Below are 17,757 nucleotides of genomic sequence, written 5' to 3'. Positions count from 1 at the left end.
CCTTTTTGGATACATGCATCAGTCTTACTCCTTGCTTGTAATCGTGTGAACGTCCGAAATTACGCATGTTGTTGCAACTCTTCTGTGATTCCGCGACCTCACGAGACTAGATGCGTGGAATGCTTTCATTCCCGTTTTACGTCTGAAACGCTCCAGGTTGGAAGGGAGCAGGTGGATAAAACGCCTCTATTACATTACATGCCGCTCACATGTCTGTTAGAAAGGAGGGGTCACAAGTGCAGTTGTGTTAGCTGATCTTACTGAACCTGCATTTAGACAATGAGAGTAATGAAAGTGAGCAATTGGTTTTTAACATTCCTTTTGTGCAATCCCATGAAGAAACAGTAACTGAATCAAATACTGGTTAGGTGTAAGCAGTCGACTGTTTTGAGGTAGTGAGTTATGATTGTGTGATCACAGACAAACTAATTTCATGGGTATAAAAAGGCCATTGTGTAAAATGATTGCATATTATTTAATATGTGAGCATATTTTTGCAGAATAAGAAGTATGATAAAAAAAATACATACAGACTTCTTTGAAATGAAGCTCCTGCAAACTATCTATTCCGTTAAGCTTCTTTGTGCATCATACCAGTGCATGCTGGCTTCTAGCAGTGCAGTCTGGTGAATGTTGCAATATATTCCAGTGGATTTATGGTCACAGAGATCTGGCATTAATAAAACAGGGAAATATGACCCTGCTTTATACAGTGGGAATGCAAAAAATTATAATAATATTTCTAATTTACTTTCAGATATTTATGTTATGGCTACACGCTGTATTTACTTGTAGGTTATTTTTTCCATCGTCTGTATCCAAGCACTTTGAGTTTAGAGTACGCATAAATTGAATGATGAACAGAATCAATAATCTCAACCAGACCAGCATAAGCATTTTATTCCCAATGTCATTTTTAATGGAAATAAATACGATGAACAAAAAGATGTATTTCTAGTTGAAGAGGAAGAGAAAAATGAAACAGAGCAGTTTTGAGGGAAATTTAATGCTGGAAGGCCACGAAGCAAACTAGACATGATGGAAACATTTTAAAAGGCTGGTAATAGAGAAAAACTGGTATTGAAAAAGAGGAAAAACAGATTTTTTTTCTATGTGAAGCCCAAACGTCTCACCTAACTTGACCACAATCAGCTACAAACCTAGGGTTTAATCCCATACTAAACGCCTAAAGCAGCCCAACTAGTTTGTTTTCTGATGAGAAATGGTTTAAGGTCATAGCAAATAGCATAAAGATTATGTTTGTGAGGAGGAAGGAGATAAAGTATTTACTTAGCGAGATACAAATATACCGTATTTTCCGGACTATAAGCCGCTACTTTTTCCCGCGCTTTGAACCATGCAGCTTATAATGAGGTGCAGCTTTAGTCAACCAGAAAGGATGGATGCTGGAAAGTCTAATGAAGGAATGGTTAAAGGAGTGCTACGGAAAGTGCCCAGGAGGATTTTTTTCACAGTAAAACGGCGCTGCTTGTTTTCCCAGCTTGACCCCGGGATGATGACAGCGACACGGACAGCGGCACCGACATCGCCACAGAAAAGGTGTGTGACGAAGCTCTTCTGAGGCTGTTCAACTCCGAGACATTGAAGATGATGGCTTCAGTGGTTTCAGTGTGCAGGAGGACGATGAATAAACTAATCAATAACTTTTCTGTTTTGTTTGAGACTGATCAGTTCAGTTACCTTCAGTTAAACTACACTTTTCAATTCAGTAGATATCTGCGGCTTTTAGCTCGGCGCGGCTTATTTTGTGGTGCGCTCTATAGTCCAGAAATTACAGTATATAGAAAATCTAAGATGTTAAAGGTTGAATTTATAAAAGATGAAACTTTAACTGTTTATACTGACTCTTCTCTAATTATCTGTCTTATATGTAAAGCATAATTCTGTAGAGACATCTACACTTTTCATTTAACCATTTTTACATGATGGGTGACTAATGCCAAGGCACTGAAAGCAAATAAAATGGTGGTTACTAACCACACCGCGTCCTGCAGCTGGCAGGTGATTCTCCAGCTGCACATACTTAGGTGGAAACAGTGAACGTGGATGAAAGCTGGACTGCTTACAAAGCCAAGGCTAAAAGGCACATGTCGGCTCTCAGTTTGATATTTCTAGACTAATTTTGCTAACTGAAAAATAATGCTGACATGATTCTGCACAAAGTAAACACACAAAGCGGCTGGAAAAGTCCAGCAACATTACTTTTTCCAACCAAACCATGATCGTCGTAGCAACATAAAATCTAATCTAGAAGATATGCAATGTTTTGTGAAAGAATTTAAAACATTAATATCATAATAGGAATAACTGCTCTAGTGGAAAACCGAGTTTGGAAAAACAAAGTGAAATCCTCCTAGCTCTGCTTCTGCGGGATGGAAAAACCGTGTTCATTGTTAGTAGATACTCGTGACTAATGTACCCACAAAGACACAAATCACGGCAGTAAATTGTGTTATCACAAAAAGGCTTTTGTCTCTTTACTATGTTGACGTTGTCAAAAATCTTTGTCTTGTACAGGCGGCGTTACAATGACTCAGGTTTACAGGGAAAGCAGCAGCTGGAAGTCTTTGGAATCCAAGATGAACGCTAAATGAAGGTCAATGACTGCATGGATTTAGCAACAAGAGAAAAATACGGAAACATGGGCAAAGTCTAAAGTGATTCATTTAAATGAGTCTGAACAACAAGGCTCATGAGCTCCAATCCTTAAGCTGTACTTTGTTACTACAATAACATTTATTAATGACTTTCCTTTGTCATGTAAGCAACACTGAGTAACACAGTTCACCCTCCTGTCCCGCTAATATGCCTTTAAATGATAACAAGTGAATCTGAATCTGAAAAGAAAAGAACAAGGTTGTGGGAACACTATGCTGGGAATTTCCCAAATTTTACTGTGAATAACACAATGGTTTGGCTCTGTCTGGATAGTACAAGGTTAGAAGGAATACTGGACTCGGTTCAGAGGGCTAAAACCTTGAACCAAGAGACAAAGAGAAAAAAAAATCAGAAACCCACAAACACTAATACTCATAAAGGCATGGAAGCAGCCTAACAAATACATGTGTAAAAGGTTGTCTACACACAGGACCGGACCGGACGGGGTTCTGACAATCCAGGGAATTCAGTCTAGGTCAACAGGATATGATGGGACATCCTCATAAAAGGAGGGGCAACTTGTGGAGGTGGCACAGAAGAATGGTTCTGCCAGAAAGTCTAAATAACAACCAGTGAAGATAATTCACATTTATCTCACAATTGTTTGCAGCAGACCGTTTTCATGTGCCAAAAACACAGAGAGTGTTTGGGCTTAGCTAGACAAGGCAGGGACGGTTCTAGGAGTGTCTGGGTGGACTAGGGCCACCCTGACAGCAAGCTTGGACCCCCATGTGACCCCCTACTGAAGGCAGAACCTAAGCATTAATAAGTACTGACTTATTTTGTGTCAAATTAGCCTAAGAAAAGAAAAGAAACAAAAATGAAAAGAGATGCTGAGGCAAAAACTTTCATGTTGTTACTGAGACTAAATGCCTTTTTAGCTGAAATCCTATTATATTGTTGCTATTACACATTAAAATTTCAGACACTTTAATGCAATGCTTTAAATGTTCTGTTTCAAGTATGCTTCTCTAAAGCCTGATTTATACTTCTTGGTGAGCTCGAGTGCAGACTCACGCACACGCATTGATGAAGACATTTTCTTTCCAGACAACTCCATTGCCTGGGGAGTGTTGCGAAGCAATTCCCTGCCAGGAAAACAGAGAGCGTAGAGCTTTTTTGGGGGGCTTCTAGTGTATTTACTACTGTGTTTTGATATTGTGTTTATCTATTTCAGACACTTTTGAACACGGACAAATTTGTCATTTTGCTCTACCGCTTCATGCAATCCACCACCTCTAAACCCATGTTTCCTGTAATATCTTTCCACAAATTAAAGCATTCGCTGCTAATCTTTGTGCTCCTTCATTCACGCGTATATGAACATTCATTTCATCTGACTTATTTCCACAAAACATTCTTCAATCTGCCTGTTGCTAGATGCTAGATTTGGTCCTTATATTTGAAGGGGGAAATGGCAGTGCTGTTGACAATTTTAAAGAAAGTTGCATCCTGACATGACAAATTGCACATGTAAGCCTCTTTGGGCTTACCGCAGAGCCTTTGCGTCGATGCATCATGGTGTTGCGCATCTTCGTATCCACGCAGACGGAGCAGCATTAATTAGGCTTAACAGAAGCCCCCCCTCAATCTAGTGGTAGTCTAGAACAGTGGTTCCTAACCTGGGGGTCCCAACCCCCACAAGGGGGCACCAAAGCCTCTCAGTGGGTCGCCACTTTAAGGGGTTAAAACTTCATTTATTACTTGTTTATAGCTCACTGTTTTATTTTCAAGAGTCAAAAGTTCATTAAAGATAGGACTGCTTGATTAATCACAGCCTTTACAGTAAATAATCTAGTATAAACAGTTATATACACATTTAAGTACATTTTGCTCAGTGTATTTTTCATTTGTCAAACATTTATTGAAAGGAATGATTGATTTATCAGTGTTTACAAGAAACAATGTGTTCAGAAAAGTAACACAAACTGTCAAGCACATTATGCTCTGTTTGGTTTTGTTAATGACTTTGTTCTGTACTGGAGCCTACTATTACTGTTATCTATTAAATCAAGGCATATTAAAATGTGCTTGAACACTTTTATCATTTCTTAATACTGTTTGTACTGGAAGAGAGAATGGGAGGGGGTCGTCAAAAATTTTACTGGTAAAAAACGGGGTCCCTTGGGAAAAAGGTTGGGAACCACTGTGCTAGAACCTCCCCATGACGTCAATTAGGTCTGCACAACCAAGATCATAGGTGAACACTGTGGGACACTTTGGAGTGAAGGTGATGGGGGAATGAAAATGTTGCTAGGTTTGTTGGAAAGGCTGACATTTCTGACCTCACGTGCAAAACCGTCATTTTCCGCTGAAATTATTCATCGTCCCTGAATGTTGCAGATCTGGCTTAATCCTTGAGTGTATAAATCTCTTTCTCTCTCTCTCTCATGCACACACACACATGTTTCAGACGTTAAATCTTCTTACAACACCATAAGATCGCTCTTGTTCAAAGACATGCCCGTTATTTATCACAAAGGTTTGAGCAATAAAAGGGGCATAGCTAGAAGAAATCACAAGCACGGGTCCCACTCCTTCAGAAGTTCCTGTAAGCTGAAGTTCAAACAGCTTCTCTCACTCAAACGCAGCTAAAACAGGCCGCCACTTCTTTGTAAACTATTTACCACCAGAGAGTTTGACAAGGCAGCACAACAAACACGGCATTAGAAAAGCAAATGCAAGTGAAATGCTTCGTCTAGCAACTGTGACGAAGAGGATTGAGCCATCAGAAGAGCAAAGAATGAGCTCAGCTGCTGCAGAACTTGAGAGGCATTTTAGGGAGTGCAGGAAATATGGGACTTTGTCAACTTCAGCATAAACCCGAGCATCTGTGAAGCTTGGGGAAGCATATTTTTATCAACTGGGACGAGCTTGGACGTAACTGCAGAGCGAGACTAAAATGCAAGCGGGATAAAGACGTTTGAAGGTTCCTAGAGAAAATAAATAAATCATAACTTCTCATCCTTGAAGGTCAAGCTCTCCAGCTTGGCTGCACTCAATGTTGTGGAATGGAAAGCACATCAGAGTCCAGAAGTGACCTCCTCTTGGACTTATGACATGTGTTTGAACCATGAACTATGCTACAAATCAGCAACTATTAGCATGCTCGTGGTGACATTGGGAAGTTTCTATAGAGTTCACAATAAGCATGCCAGCTGTTACCAGCTGTGCTGTTGTTTTATTATCTTTTTGTTGAGTTTTAATTTAATTCTGAAAACCGGCAGTGACTTTGCATTGAAAACACTGTCAAACACATTCATCACAGATGTCTACAAGCAGTTTAGCAAGAAATGAGTGCAATGAGTCCAAATCCTCCCACTGAAGAGGTAAAGAGGTCAGATGATGGATTAAAGGAAGAACAAGAATCGCAATTTGAAATCCGCACCGGAATAACAACTCTAATGAGGACAAGAGGGTCTGATTTACAGAGATAAACACTCACCTTCTCTGACTTAATCACAACTTCAATGGGAAGTGCACTGTGCATATTTCTTCTGTACTAATATGAAGACAAGGCTGGCAGCAAACATGGACTTAATCTGTTCTTCTTGCAGTCATAACAAATACACAGAGCAACGACTAAAAACTGATGTGGTTTAGGTCTTTTGTTTCTGCTTGTTACCTTTAAAAAACTAAATGTATTCATTACAAACTAAACTATTATTTCAACTTTTTGATGAAACTGAAATATAATTATAACATAGCTGCTTCTCAGTTTTTTAAACCTTATTGAAACTTATAAAAAAAGTGTGAAGGAATTACTTCAAAATTACTCGAAAAAACACCCCAGTGTTTGTTTTGTTGCATACCTCGCAGCTAACTGGGACACTTACACCAGCAGAACAAAAACCACAACAATCTTGGGAGCAATTTTCAGCAAATCAAATTAGTTGTAGAAATACCGAGAACCAATAAACGGCTTGTTTTATTTGACTTATTTCAATTGTTCGTAATAATTATGAAGTAGGAAATGCACTTTTTACACAAACTGAACCAAATAAAAGTGGAATGTATGTTTGTTATGTTTTGACTGGATAAAATACTGGAGGAGAAATGAGTTGAATAGCAACTGTGAATGCCTTTCTGCACAGATGTTCCTTTTGTGTCTGCGAGGATTTTCTCCTTCAACAGTGCAATAACATTGAAGTTTAACTGATTTCTTTTTTAATACAACAGAAAATATTCTGACATCTTAGTGCACTAATGTTTACAAATAAACATTTGTGGCAGGAACTGGAATTTCTTTAGTGATTAGTGGCTTCCTGTGACCTGGAAGTCTTATTTTCTGATATTTGGACATCTCACCTCTGATTGGCTAACAGCAATACAACTACCACTGAATCAGCTTGCTCTGCAACGCTGATGTTTAATCTCCAAAAATAACATAAACCTGAAGGAGTTCTGCTGAGTGGTGGAGTTGCTAATGCTAACGACTAGCTTCTAGTAGTTGAGCCTTCTCTGTCATGAGGTGAGATGGATGAGTCCATGAATGTGATGGAGATCTGTCAGGCTTTTCTGAATGGAGCGTTTTCTCGTCTACTTTATATCAAAAGTTAATGCAGGAAATAGGGGTAGAAGACTATTTTCACGTTAAGCCAGCATGTTCAACTCAGAGTGACTCATTTTCAAATATAAGACGTAAAAATGGTTTCTCAGTTAACCTGCTCTTTAAATCCAGGGTGCAAAAATCATGAACACTTCAGATAATGAATAAAGAACAAGCACAACTTTTCCACATTTCAAAGTGGTTTAATTTTGCATCACAGGCTAAATGTCATTAGTGACTGTACATTAACACCCTTATTTAAGTCTAATGTAAAGGCAAAACTTGATGAAAGTTAATTAAAACTACACACAAAGCAGTGTCACACCACCCACCACAGCTATTGGCTTCCATGGAACACGTTCTATGTAGGATTGAGTCCAAGTGAGCATGGACGTGACAACAGCACAGCGCCATGTAGATTTACTTCTCCTCTCCTTAGGGAGAAAGTCTGTTGTTGCCTTCCAGAATGCACACATCCACCCACCAGAACAGAATGCACTCACTAGGAAATAAAAGTTGCCGTGTGGCTTTTGTTGCTTCTTAATTGTTTTTAGGCCAGCATAATTCTGCTAACCAAGACAGCTAACCCATAACCATGAATCAATGAAATGGTAATGGAGCCATAGGAGGAAAAAAAAAAAAAGCAAACACATTCAATATAGTGTGATAATGCTGCTGAGGGCGTTCTGTTTCCCCCTTAAAACAATGCCTGCAACTCACCTTTTTCATGAATTCTGCAAAATATCTCTCATCATTTAACCTACTACTTTTTTTTAAATGGGAAGAAATAGTCTTAAAAACAGGAAAAGAAACTAAGAAATGAATTGAATTTGTTTGCCACAGGCTCATCATCATAAACAGGATTTTTCTTTTGGTTCAAGACGATGTCAGGTGAAAAAAAAATCACTCGTTTTAATTTAATCCCTTAGAGGAGATTGTTTCAACGTGAAGTCTTCGCACTAACCAGCAGGTCAGTTGCTACTGTAGGTAATAATGCTTGATGCTGAAATGAAAAGAACAGAAGATTTGGTGGGACTCCTGGCATTCAGCTAAGAGACACCTATTAGCTGGTTGGTCCTATTAAAGGTTTCATTCTATCATTAACGCCACTGGAGTCTACTGTGAGTCCGCTTCTGTGGAAAACCAGCTCTGGCACTCCTGTTTCAGCGACTTTGAGTGGCAAGGGAGGGACAACGATATGATTTAGTCTTAAGTAGGGCTGCAGCTATCGAATATTTTTGTAATCGAGTACTCTCTCGAATCTTTTTTTGATTAATCGAGTACTTTAATAAATGACCCTTTTGTGTTTGTAAACCATTATATCAAATTGCGTGTTATAAAATATGAACGACCTCTTAAAATGAGCACGCAATTGCCAGTTATTCTTCAAGTTTTATTCAAAATTAGTTTTCAAAACTTCAGCACTTCAACTTTACTTCACAGTAAACAAACGCCTGTGCAAAAAATAAGTACACAACCTGGGCCGATTTTCCCCTCATGCGAGAATCTAATAGCCCGGCAAGCTAGACAAAAACTAGGAGGATAACTGTTGAAGTAGTTCTGCGAGCGGCTGCGGCCCAAACAGAACCAGAACCGCTCACGGCGCATGCGCAAACATCTCGCCAGCTATTTCCCTATTAACACACGTCCGTTTTAATTTCTACACTTATTTTTCTCACACAATAACAAGGATTGTCGAGAAAGCATGCTTGCCATGGTTTTGTCAAATTACACTGATCACAAAACATTTATTTACTTTATTTTGTTTTCCTTCGCCACTCATAAATACCCGTGTCCTCCTGCAGCAAACCCGAGGGACAACAGATATCAATAACAACACAATAAAAAGTCTGACGTGTTGTGTAAAAACTGCTATTTTTAGCACATTTTAAGTCCGACGTGTTACTAGCAGACGTACGGTGTGAGCTGAAACTGAGTGCTACAAATGAAAAAGTTGCACAGTGTCCGCAGAATATATAGAAATACAGGCTAAATGCATTATCTTGTAGAGGCTCTGAGTCCGCTTGCAGAAGTGACATTTACATGTGGATGTTTCCTGGTCAGGTGCTGCAGCATGGAGGATGTGGTGTTGTGGTAGGCTAAATCCATTTTACAGTATTTACACTGGGCTATGTTTTCCGCCTTACGGCGTGACATCTTGCCCTCATACTTGTCCGTGTCCTGGGAAGTGTTGCAAAGCAATTCCCTGCCAGGACAACAGAGGGCGTAGCGCTGTTCTGTGGCATCCTGTCATGTATCCGGTCCAAGATAGTGTGTTTATATTGTTTTTGTATAAAAGAGACTTAAGCTGTTTTTACAGGACCATAGCGTTTGCAAAACGGGATTGGCCACGACTCCCTGGGGAGGATTTTGGCATTTATAGTAGCAAACGAGATAAAGGGAGGTCGCTGCCCCCCCCCCCTCCCCATCACCTTTCCCCTTTGCTCCTTGCCGCATATACGAGACCCACAAATTTGGATTCATCACTCTGTAATGACGCGATGCTCTGTCTTTTAAAAGTGGCTTTTTTTTTTAACACAGACAAATTTGTCTCTCATTCCCCTCCACGTCTTCATGCACTCGCCACCTCTAAACCCACGTTTCCTATCATTTCCATCCACAAATAAAACACTTGCTGCGTAACTTTTGACTCTTCCAGTCACAGAAACGTTCATATTTTTAGTTTGTTCGCGAGGTATTCTTCAAGCTTCTCCGTGTCTGCCGCTAGTTTTCCTCTGCTCTCTTCATGTTTTTGAGGACGCAATGGCGGCGGTGTAGACGACAGTGGTGCCCTGGCCAATCACAAGCTTGCAATCTCCATCTCGACGGACGGATGTTTAGAAAAGAGAGCTCGACTCCGTCTGTCCTTGCGAGGGCTCTCCAGCAGTCTCGCAAGGACGAATAATGGCGTTGCGTGCGTCCGTCCCAACGCAGACGGAGAAGTATAATTTAGGCTTTACTCCTTGATATTCATGATATGAGCACATCCTGTTTCTGATTGGCTAACAGATATGCAGCTCTTTTGCTGCCTTGTTTCACATTTTCTTGGGTAAAAATGCAACAAATAACAAAAGCCTGAATGTGCTTTCTCCTTTTGTGGAGTTGCTAATGCTAGCATTTAGCTTCTACTAGCAGAGATGCACTCTGCTTTCTCCTGGTTGCTAAAACAACAACAGTCTTTCCATTGGCAGTCACAAGCCACAACAGTGGGCAGAGCCATGAACACAAATTTACCCTGTGATGTAGAAGAGGCTGTTGTTTTATGACTCGATCGTTTCCAGGTATCCTTTCTGTGACTAATGCAGGAAGATACTTTTCACATTCAGTATGCATATGCATCAGAGTGACCAACCAGATTTCAAAAAGAAGTATTACATAATTTCTTAGAATGAGACCTTTAAACAGCAATGTAAACAGCACACATCCCTATATCTCATTTGTTTTCTCATTTATTTAACACAATAAGTGATAAACACACAGCAAGGCTCATTAACATGAAAATCACCAAGTCATTCTGCAGACATGTCACCTCGCTAAAACTCACCACCAAACTGCGGCTCGGATGTAAAACTGATAAGACTAAACTTTACATTTAAATTATGAAAAGCTCATTAATAACAAATGGTGCATATTACGGCTGGGCGATCAATCAAACTAAATGATTAATCAACATTATGACTCTGTAATGGGCCCAGTTGTATTCATGTGATAAATTAGTTTTTTTTCACTAGAGCAGTCTAATCTTAACTTGCTTTAAACCTCAAAAACCAAAAAAGTAATCTTACTTTGAATTTTACTCTCTACACACTCCTACGGTTTAATGTGGTCTGCATGCATATTTACTTTGAAATCTCTTAAAGCTTCTAACATTTATGATTTTTCTTAGTCAAGTGATGATTGAGTTTGAGAGCGGAAGAGAGGAGTTTGAAGAGTTCATGGTGCACTGGTTAAACCGTTTTATACTCCAGTTAACATGACCATTAGTTACAGAGGATTAATCAAAGCTCCAGTAACTACATTTGGTTGCTGAAGAGGGGATTCACCCCCCTGTATCCCCTTTCCTCAACTTAATGTACACTTCTCAACAGGCATTCCCAATGGATATTTATTAAAATAATGATAGTTGACTGATTTATCTCTAAAGGTGTGGTTTACTCGTTTATTCAGTGTATTTGCAGTGTTCTCTTATGAGTCATTTAAAAATAATAAAAAAAAAACTATGATGCTCGTGTGCTGACATGCAGACGTTTGCAAAGGTGGGCTGAAAACAGCAGGGTTACTCATTAATATTAATGATATGCAAACACCTCGCTTCTGATTGGCTAACAGAAAACATTCCGCCATGTTGCAAAGTCACTATCACCAAGACACGCCAGTCTCTCTCCTTGCTGGAAAAAAATAAAAATAAAAATGGCTTCCTGTGGGCAGGTGGGAGCCAAGATGGGCGAGGCCATGAACGCAAATTCACAGTGTGACATAGATACAGTATGTGAGGATTTTCTAATACTAGCATTTCACCATCTATTTTCTATCAGAAGCTAACGCAGGAGATATCATCAGATTATACCGTATTTTCCAGACTATAAGTCACACTTTTTTCATAGTCTGGCTGGTCCTGTGACTTATATACCAAATTATGTATACCTCGCTGCTGCGGGCTGGCTCCGGGCCAGGAATGAGCCCCCCCCCCCCCCATCACCTGCTGGAGACCATTGTGCGCTGCTGCGGACCGGCTTCGGTCCAGGTTTCAGCTCCTCTGCCCCGCTGGGAGGGTTTGAAACACCGCCATCCTCTGCTGGAGACTGTGGTGCGCTGCTGCGCCCTGATTGTTTATTTTGTTATTGTTACCGGTACTTGTCTTGCAATGTGAAATGCTTGGTCTCATATTTTGTAAGAAAAATAATAAAATTTCCCCCCAAAATGTGACTTACATATGTTTTTTTCTTCTTCATTATACATTTCATGGCTGGTGCGACTTATACTCCGGAGCAACTTATACATCGGAAAATACGATAATCAGAAATAATAATTTAAACATTTTTTGTCAGTCAACCACACCTTTAAAAATTGAATTTTGAATATTTAAACAACATTTGAAAATCCCTTCCTTCACTTAAAAACTCCCAGTCCTAGTTTGTGATCTGATTTCTAATTAACACAACCTGACTCAATAACTGTGGATCTCTCTGGATGCGAATGGGATTCAGTTATTTGAAAAACAGTACCTGCCAGATGACAAGCAACTCAAACCTCCACTTATCTCTTCTGTCTCTTCCTTAGTGAAAAGTGGATCATATCAGCGTGATCAGCTCAATACCCACAGGAGTCGTTCACGCCAAAGAGCACCTTGCAGACTGACAGCTAAAGGGCCTTGATCACTCAACTGATGCGGTAAAAGCAGTGATCACGCTGACAGCAGATGTGGAATAAGACATTTCACAAACACATATCACACTGAAAATAACAAACCAGCAATGGGCAAACCGATGAACAGCTGCATTTTTGCACTTTTTTAAGCTTAGATGTGCACGCTACTTACCCTGTGTGGGTCGCTTTCGTGCCATCGACGTCTTGATTCTGTCTCTTCATAAGGTGGCACCATTCCTTCTCGTCTCGCTTGCTGATACTCCCTTTTTAGCTGCTGGATTCTGTCCACACTGATGCACAAACACACACACAGGCAGATGCAGACAACACACAAAGAAAAACAAAAACAAGCATTTAGATTGGTTCAAAATAAAGCTCAACCATAAATCAGGTGTTTTAAATCCATCCATTTTCTGAACCTGCTTGTCCATGTAGGGTGGGGGGGTGGGGGGTGATGCCTATCTCCAGCGGTCAATGGGCAATCAGGTGGGGTACATCCTGGACAGAGAGCCAGTCCATTGCAGGGCAACACAGAGACACGCAGGACAAACAATCATGCACACACACACGCGCGCACACACACACTCACACCTAAGGACAATTTTAGACAGGCCAATTAACCCAACAGTCATGTTTTTGGGACTGTGGGAGGAAGCCGGGGTACCCGGAGAGAACCCACGCATGCACAGGGAGAACATGCAAACTCCATGCAGAAAGATCCAGGCCGGGAATCGAACCCAGGACCTTCTTGCTGCAAGGCAACAGCTCTAACCACTGTGCAGCCCGTGTTTTAAATAAAAATATATATATATATAAAAAAAAACGCTGCATGCTAGTGTGTAAACGCTTTGATGAATCAAAACCAGACATATGTCCTTATGATGAAGCGAGACATGAGACAACTATTTATTCTAAAAGAGATGTTTTCCCCCAACATCAGATTCAGAAGTCTGGGGACAAACCCGTCTACATTTGTGCACGTGAACATAGCCCTTGATCACTCTCCCCGACTACATCTATATCTGTTTCCTCTGGTCCTTTATTTCTTTCTTTTCTCTTGCAAGAGGGGAGAAAACAAAATCATCAATCATTTTATGAATATTCTCTCTGTCAACACAGGAAATATGTAGCATATCAACACTGAACTCTGGGCACCCCTGTGAGTCATGCACACACACAAACACACACACACATAGCCACTCACCCACACATAATTGAAATGCAGAAAGTCATATCCTACACATACTGTATGAGGCCGTACGCAACATTAGAAAAGCAGTTTGCAATTTCATGAGCTCAGTTGAGTATGAGCGGGAAACACACTGGTGGAACATCAGGTGATTTATGAAACACACACACACACACACACACACACACACACACACACACACACACACACACACACACAACAGACTGCAGGAATAAGGTGAGGGCTCATGGATGAATAGTGATCTGCTCATTATTTCTATATTTGTGCAAATACCCAGTAAAAACATAGTTTTGACATCTTAAAAAAATGTAAATAACAACAAAAACCCAGGTACTGAATAAACATCTGATTATCAATCAATCAATTAGATTTTATTTATAAAGCACTTTTCAAACAAAGTGCTACTCAAAAGTGCTTTACAAAATGACCCCGAATTCCCATAACAATTTAAAAACATTAACACACACACACACACACACACACACACACACACACACACGCTTTCCATTCATCTTAGTGAGTCTACTATGCCTAACCCAAACCCTAACCAGTGTATTTCTAAAGTTATCTGTAACAAAAACTCATTTCACATCTTATCTGTAAACCTCAGCCCTAGGGAGTACTCCATATTAGGACCGGGTCTTGGTCCTAACAAGGACCATTGGCCCTAAGATTGGGAAATATCCCAAATCCGGTCTTCACAAGGGTACAAATACAGCTTTTGCAGCATATTCTAATTGGGGTACCATCTGAGATGTTGTTTTCTGGAACATTTTTGTCATATTGCTTGGAATGCTATTCATATACAAATGACATCCCATGAAAGTAATGTTTTACCAAAAACAACCATATCTCAATTGTACAATCATGGCAAAACCTCACCCAATCCAGAACTGGTTCCCCGTCTAAATTATACAATCATAGCCCATCCATGAAACTCAAAGTGTCATACTCTCATCAGCTAATTAATCCAAAACACCTGCAAAAGGTTCCTGACCCTTTACATGGTCTCTCAGTCCAAGTTGAATTGGTAAAATTAATTAACTTTTTCTCATTTTTTTGAGCTTCACCTGTATTTAATGCATTTTTGTATACCCCTTTTCTAAGTCAGGGACTCCAAAGTGCTTTACAGTACAACTGTGTTGCCTTTAGGCACTTAATAATTTAATAAATAAGTTAAATGCATTACAAAGAGATGTAAAAATTGTTTAAAACATTTAAAAAGTATTTTTAAGAGTTTCCTACAAGTATTCCATGTTTATTTGTGAGTTTTATTTAAAAACATCCATCCATCCATCCATCCATCCATCCATCCATCCATCCATCCATCCATCCATCCATCCATTCATTCATTCATTCATTCATTCATTCATTCATTCATTCATTCATTCATTTTCATCCACTTATCCATCCATCCATTTTCATCCACTTATCCGGAGTCAGGTCACGGGGCAGTAGCCTAAGTCGAGAGGCCCAGACTTCCCTCTCCCCAGGCACTTGGGCCAGCTCCTCTGGTGGAATCCCAAGGCGTGCCCTGGTCGGGTGAGAGACATAGTCCCTCCAACGTGTCCAGGGTCTACCTTTAGGCCTCCTCCCGGTTGGACGTGCCTGGAAAACCTCACCAGGGAGGCATCCAGGAGGCATCCTGACCAGATGCCCAAGCCACTTCAACTGGCTCCTCTCGATGTGGAGAAGCAGCAAATCTACTCCGAGCCCTTCCCGGATGACCAAGCTTCTCACCCTATCTCGAACCCCCAAATTCCACTACCTCCGCTCCGCTCCGCTCCGGTCCGCCCCCGCCTTCCGCAGCCGCTCGCTTCCGAACTCAATTTTTACTGGTACCCGCTCTACAACGGCTCCGCTCCGGTGCGGAGACCTGAGGTGGGCAAACAAGCATGCGCAGGATTTTCGAGATCTTGCGATACAGTCCGAGCAATAAACGCGGATATTAGATCCAAACACCAGTTGTGTGGGAGAAGCATCGGCATGAACTGTTTAATCTGCCCACCATTTGTGTTGAGAGATCAGCAGTGTTTGGATCAACAAAGTGTGACTACTTTGATAGTAGAAACTGTATTTATGGCTTACTTTTGTGCATTTAAACTTCAGCCGCCATTGATAGTTGTTAAAAGTTGTTAAACCTGTGCATATGAAACAAAAAACGCCTTTTGTTTATCGATTTATTGTGAAAAACGGAAGTTGTGCTTGCTCCTTTTCCTGTTGGGCTGTTGTGATTTCTGTCCATTTACTGCGGAGGTGCTCCGGCGTCCGGCGAAAATAGGATCGATTCTATTTTTGCCGGACGCTGGAACAGAGGGCGGCGCACGGCGCTGCACTGCCGCAGTAGTGGAATTGCTCTGATTGACTACTATGGGACCGATTTTGCTCCGCCGTTCGTGTCGGAGTGGAGCGGAGCGGAGGTAGTGGAATTTGGGGGTTAGGGAGAGCCCAGCCACTCTGTGGCACCCTCCAGGATCCCCCTAAGGGCATAGAACTGGTCCAGTGTTCCACGGCCAGGACGAAAACCACATTGCTCCTCCTGAGTCTGAGTTTCAACAATCCGACAGACCCTCCTCTCCAGAACCCCTGAATAGACCTTACCAGGAAGGCTCAGGAGTGTGATCCCTGTAGTTGGAACACACCCTGTGGTCCCCCTTTTTAAATAAGAGGACCACCACCCCGGTCTGCCAGTCTAGTGGGACTGCCCCCGATGTCCACGTGATATTGCATAGCCGCGTCAGCCAACACAGCCCCACAACATCCAGAGCCTTAAGGAACTCTGGGCGGATCTCATCAAACCCTGGAGCCTTGCCACAGAGGAGCTTTTTAACCACCTCAGTGACCTCAGCACCAGAGATTTGAGAGGCCAACCCAAAGTCCCCAGACTCTGCTTCCTCACTGGAAGACGTGTCGGCGGGATTGACGAGGTCTTCGAAGTATTCTGCCCACCAATCCACAACGTCCTGAGTAGAGGTCAGCAGCACACCGTCCCCATTATAGATAGGGTTAGTAGCGCACTGCTCCCCACCCCCACCCCCACCCCCCACCCCCCCACCCTGAGACGCCGGATGGTGGACCAGAATCTCCTCAAAGCCGTACGGAAGTCTTGCTCCATGGTCTAACCGAACTCCTCCCATGCCCGGGTTTTTGCCTTGGCGACCACCCGAGCCGCGTTCCGCTTGGACTGCCGGTACCTGTCAGCTGCCTCTGGAGTCCCACAGGCAAAAAATACCTGATAGGACTCTTTCTTCAGCTTGACAGCATCCCTATCTGCTGGTGTCCACCAGCGGGTTCGGGGGTTGCCACCATGACAGGCACCGACGATCCTGCGACCACAATTCCGGTCGGCCGCCTCAACAATCGAGGCACAGAAGAGTGTCCATTCAGACTCAATGTCCCCCACCTCCCCCGGAACATTTTGGAAGTTCTGTCGGAGGTGGGAATTGAAGCTCCTTCTGACAGGAGACTCTGCCAGAAGTTCCTAGCAGACCCTTGCGATACGTTTGGGCCTGCCTGGTCTGACCGGCATCCTCCTCCACCATCTGAGCCAACTCACCACCAAGTAGTGGTCAGTTGACAGCTCCGCCCCTCTCTTCACCCGAGTGTCCAAGACATGTGGCCGCAGGTCAGATGAAACAACAACAAAGTCGATCATCGAGCTGCGGCCTAAGGTATCCTGGTTCCAAGAGCACAGATGGACACCTTTATGTCTGAACGTGGTGTTCATTATGTACAATCCATCACTGGCACAGAAGTCCAATAACAAAACACCACTCAAATTCAGATCAGGTTCCTCCCAACCACACCTCTCCATGTCTCACTGTCTCCCCCAGTTTCCCACGTAAGCGTTAAGGTCCCCCAGCAGAACGAGGGAGTCACCGGAAGGAGCGCTTTCCAGCACCCCCTCCAAGGTTTCCAAAAAGGGTGCGTAGTCTGAACTGTAGTTTGGTGC

General features: G+C 41.9%; 1 protein-coding gene across 4 annotated transcripts in view; it reads right to left on the bottom strand.

Annotated features, from left to right (window-relative positions):
- The window catches only part of pard3bb (par-3 family cell polarity regulator beta b), a 326,214-nt gene that overhangs the window by 59,553 nt on the left and 248,904 nt on the right, over positions 1-17,757 (bottom strand). For all 4 annotated transcript variants that reach the window (XM_054747065.2, XM_054747066.2, XM_054747067.2 and 1 more), the window contains one exon: positions 12,768-12,885. In XM_054747065.2, coding sequence (XP_054603040.1) covers positions 12,768-12,885 — 118 coding nt within the window. The remainder of the gene's footprint in view (positions 1-12,767; positions 12,886-17,757) is intronic.

The sequence above is a fragment of the Nothobranchius furzeri genome, chromosome 14 (genome assembly GCF_043380555.1).
Source record: "Nothobranchius furzeri strain GRZ-AD chromosome 14, NfurGRZ-RIMD1, whole genome shotgun sequence".
NCBI lineage: Eukaryota > Metazoa > Chordata > Actinopteri > Cyprinodontiformes > Nothobranchiidae > Nothobranchius > Nothobranchius furzeri.
This window is presented reverse-complemented; position numbering and strand designations above follow the sequence as displayed.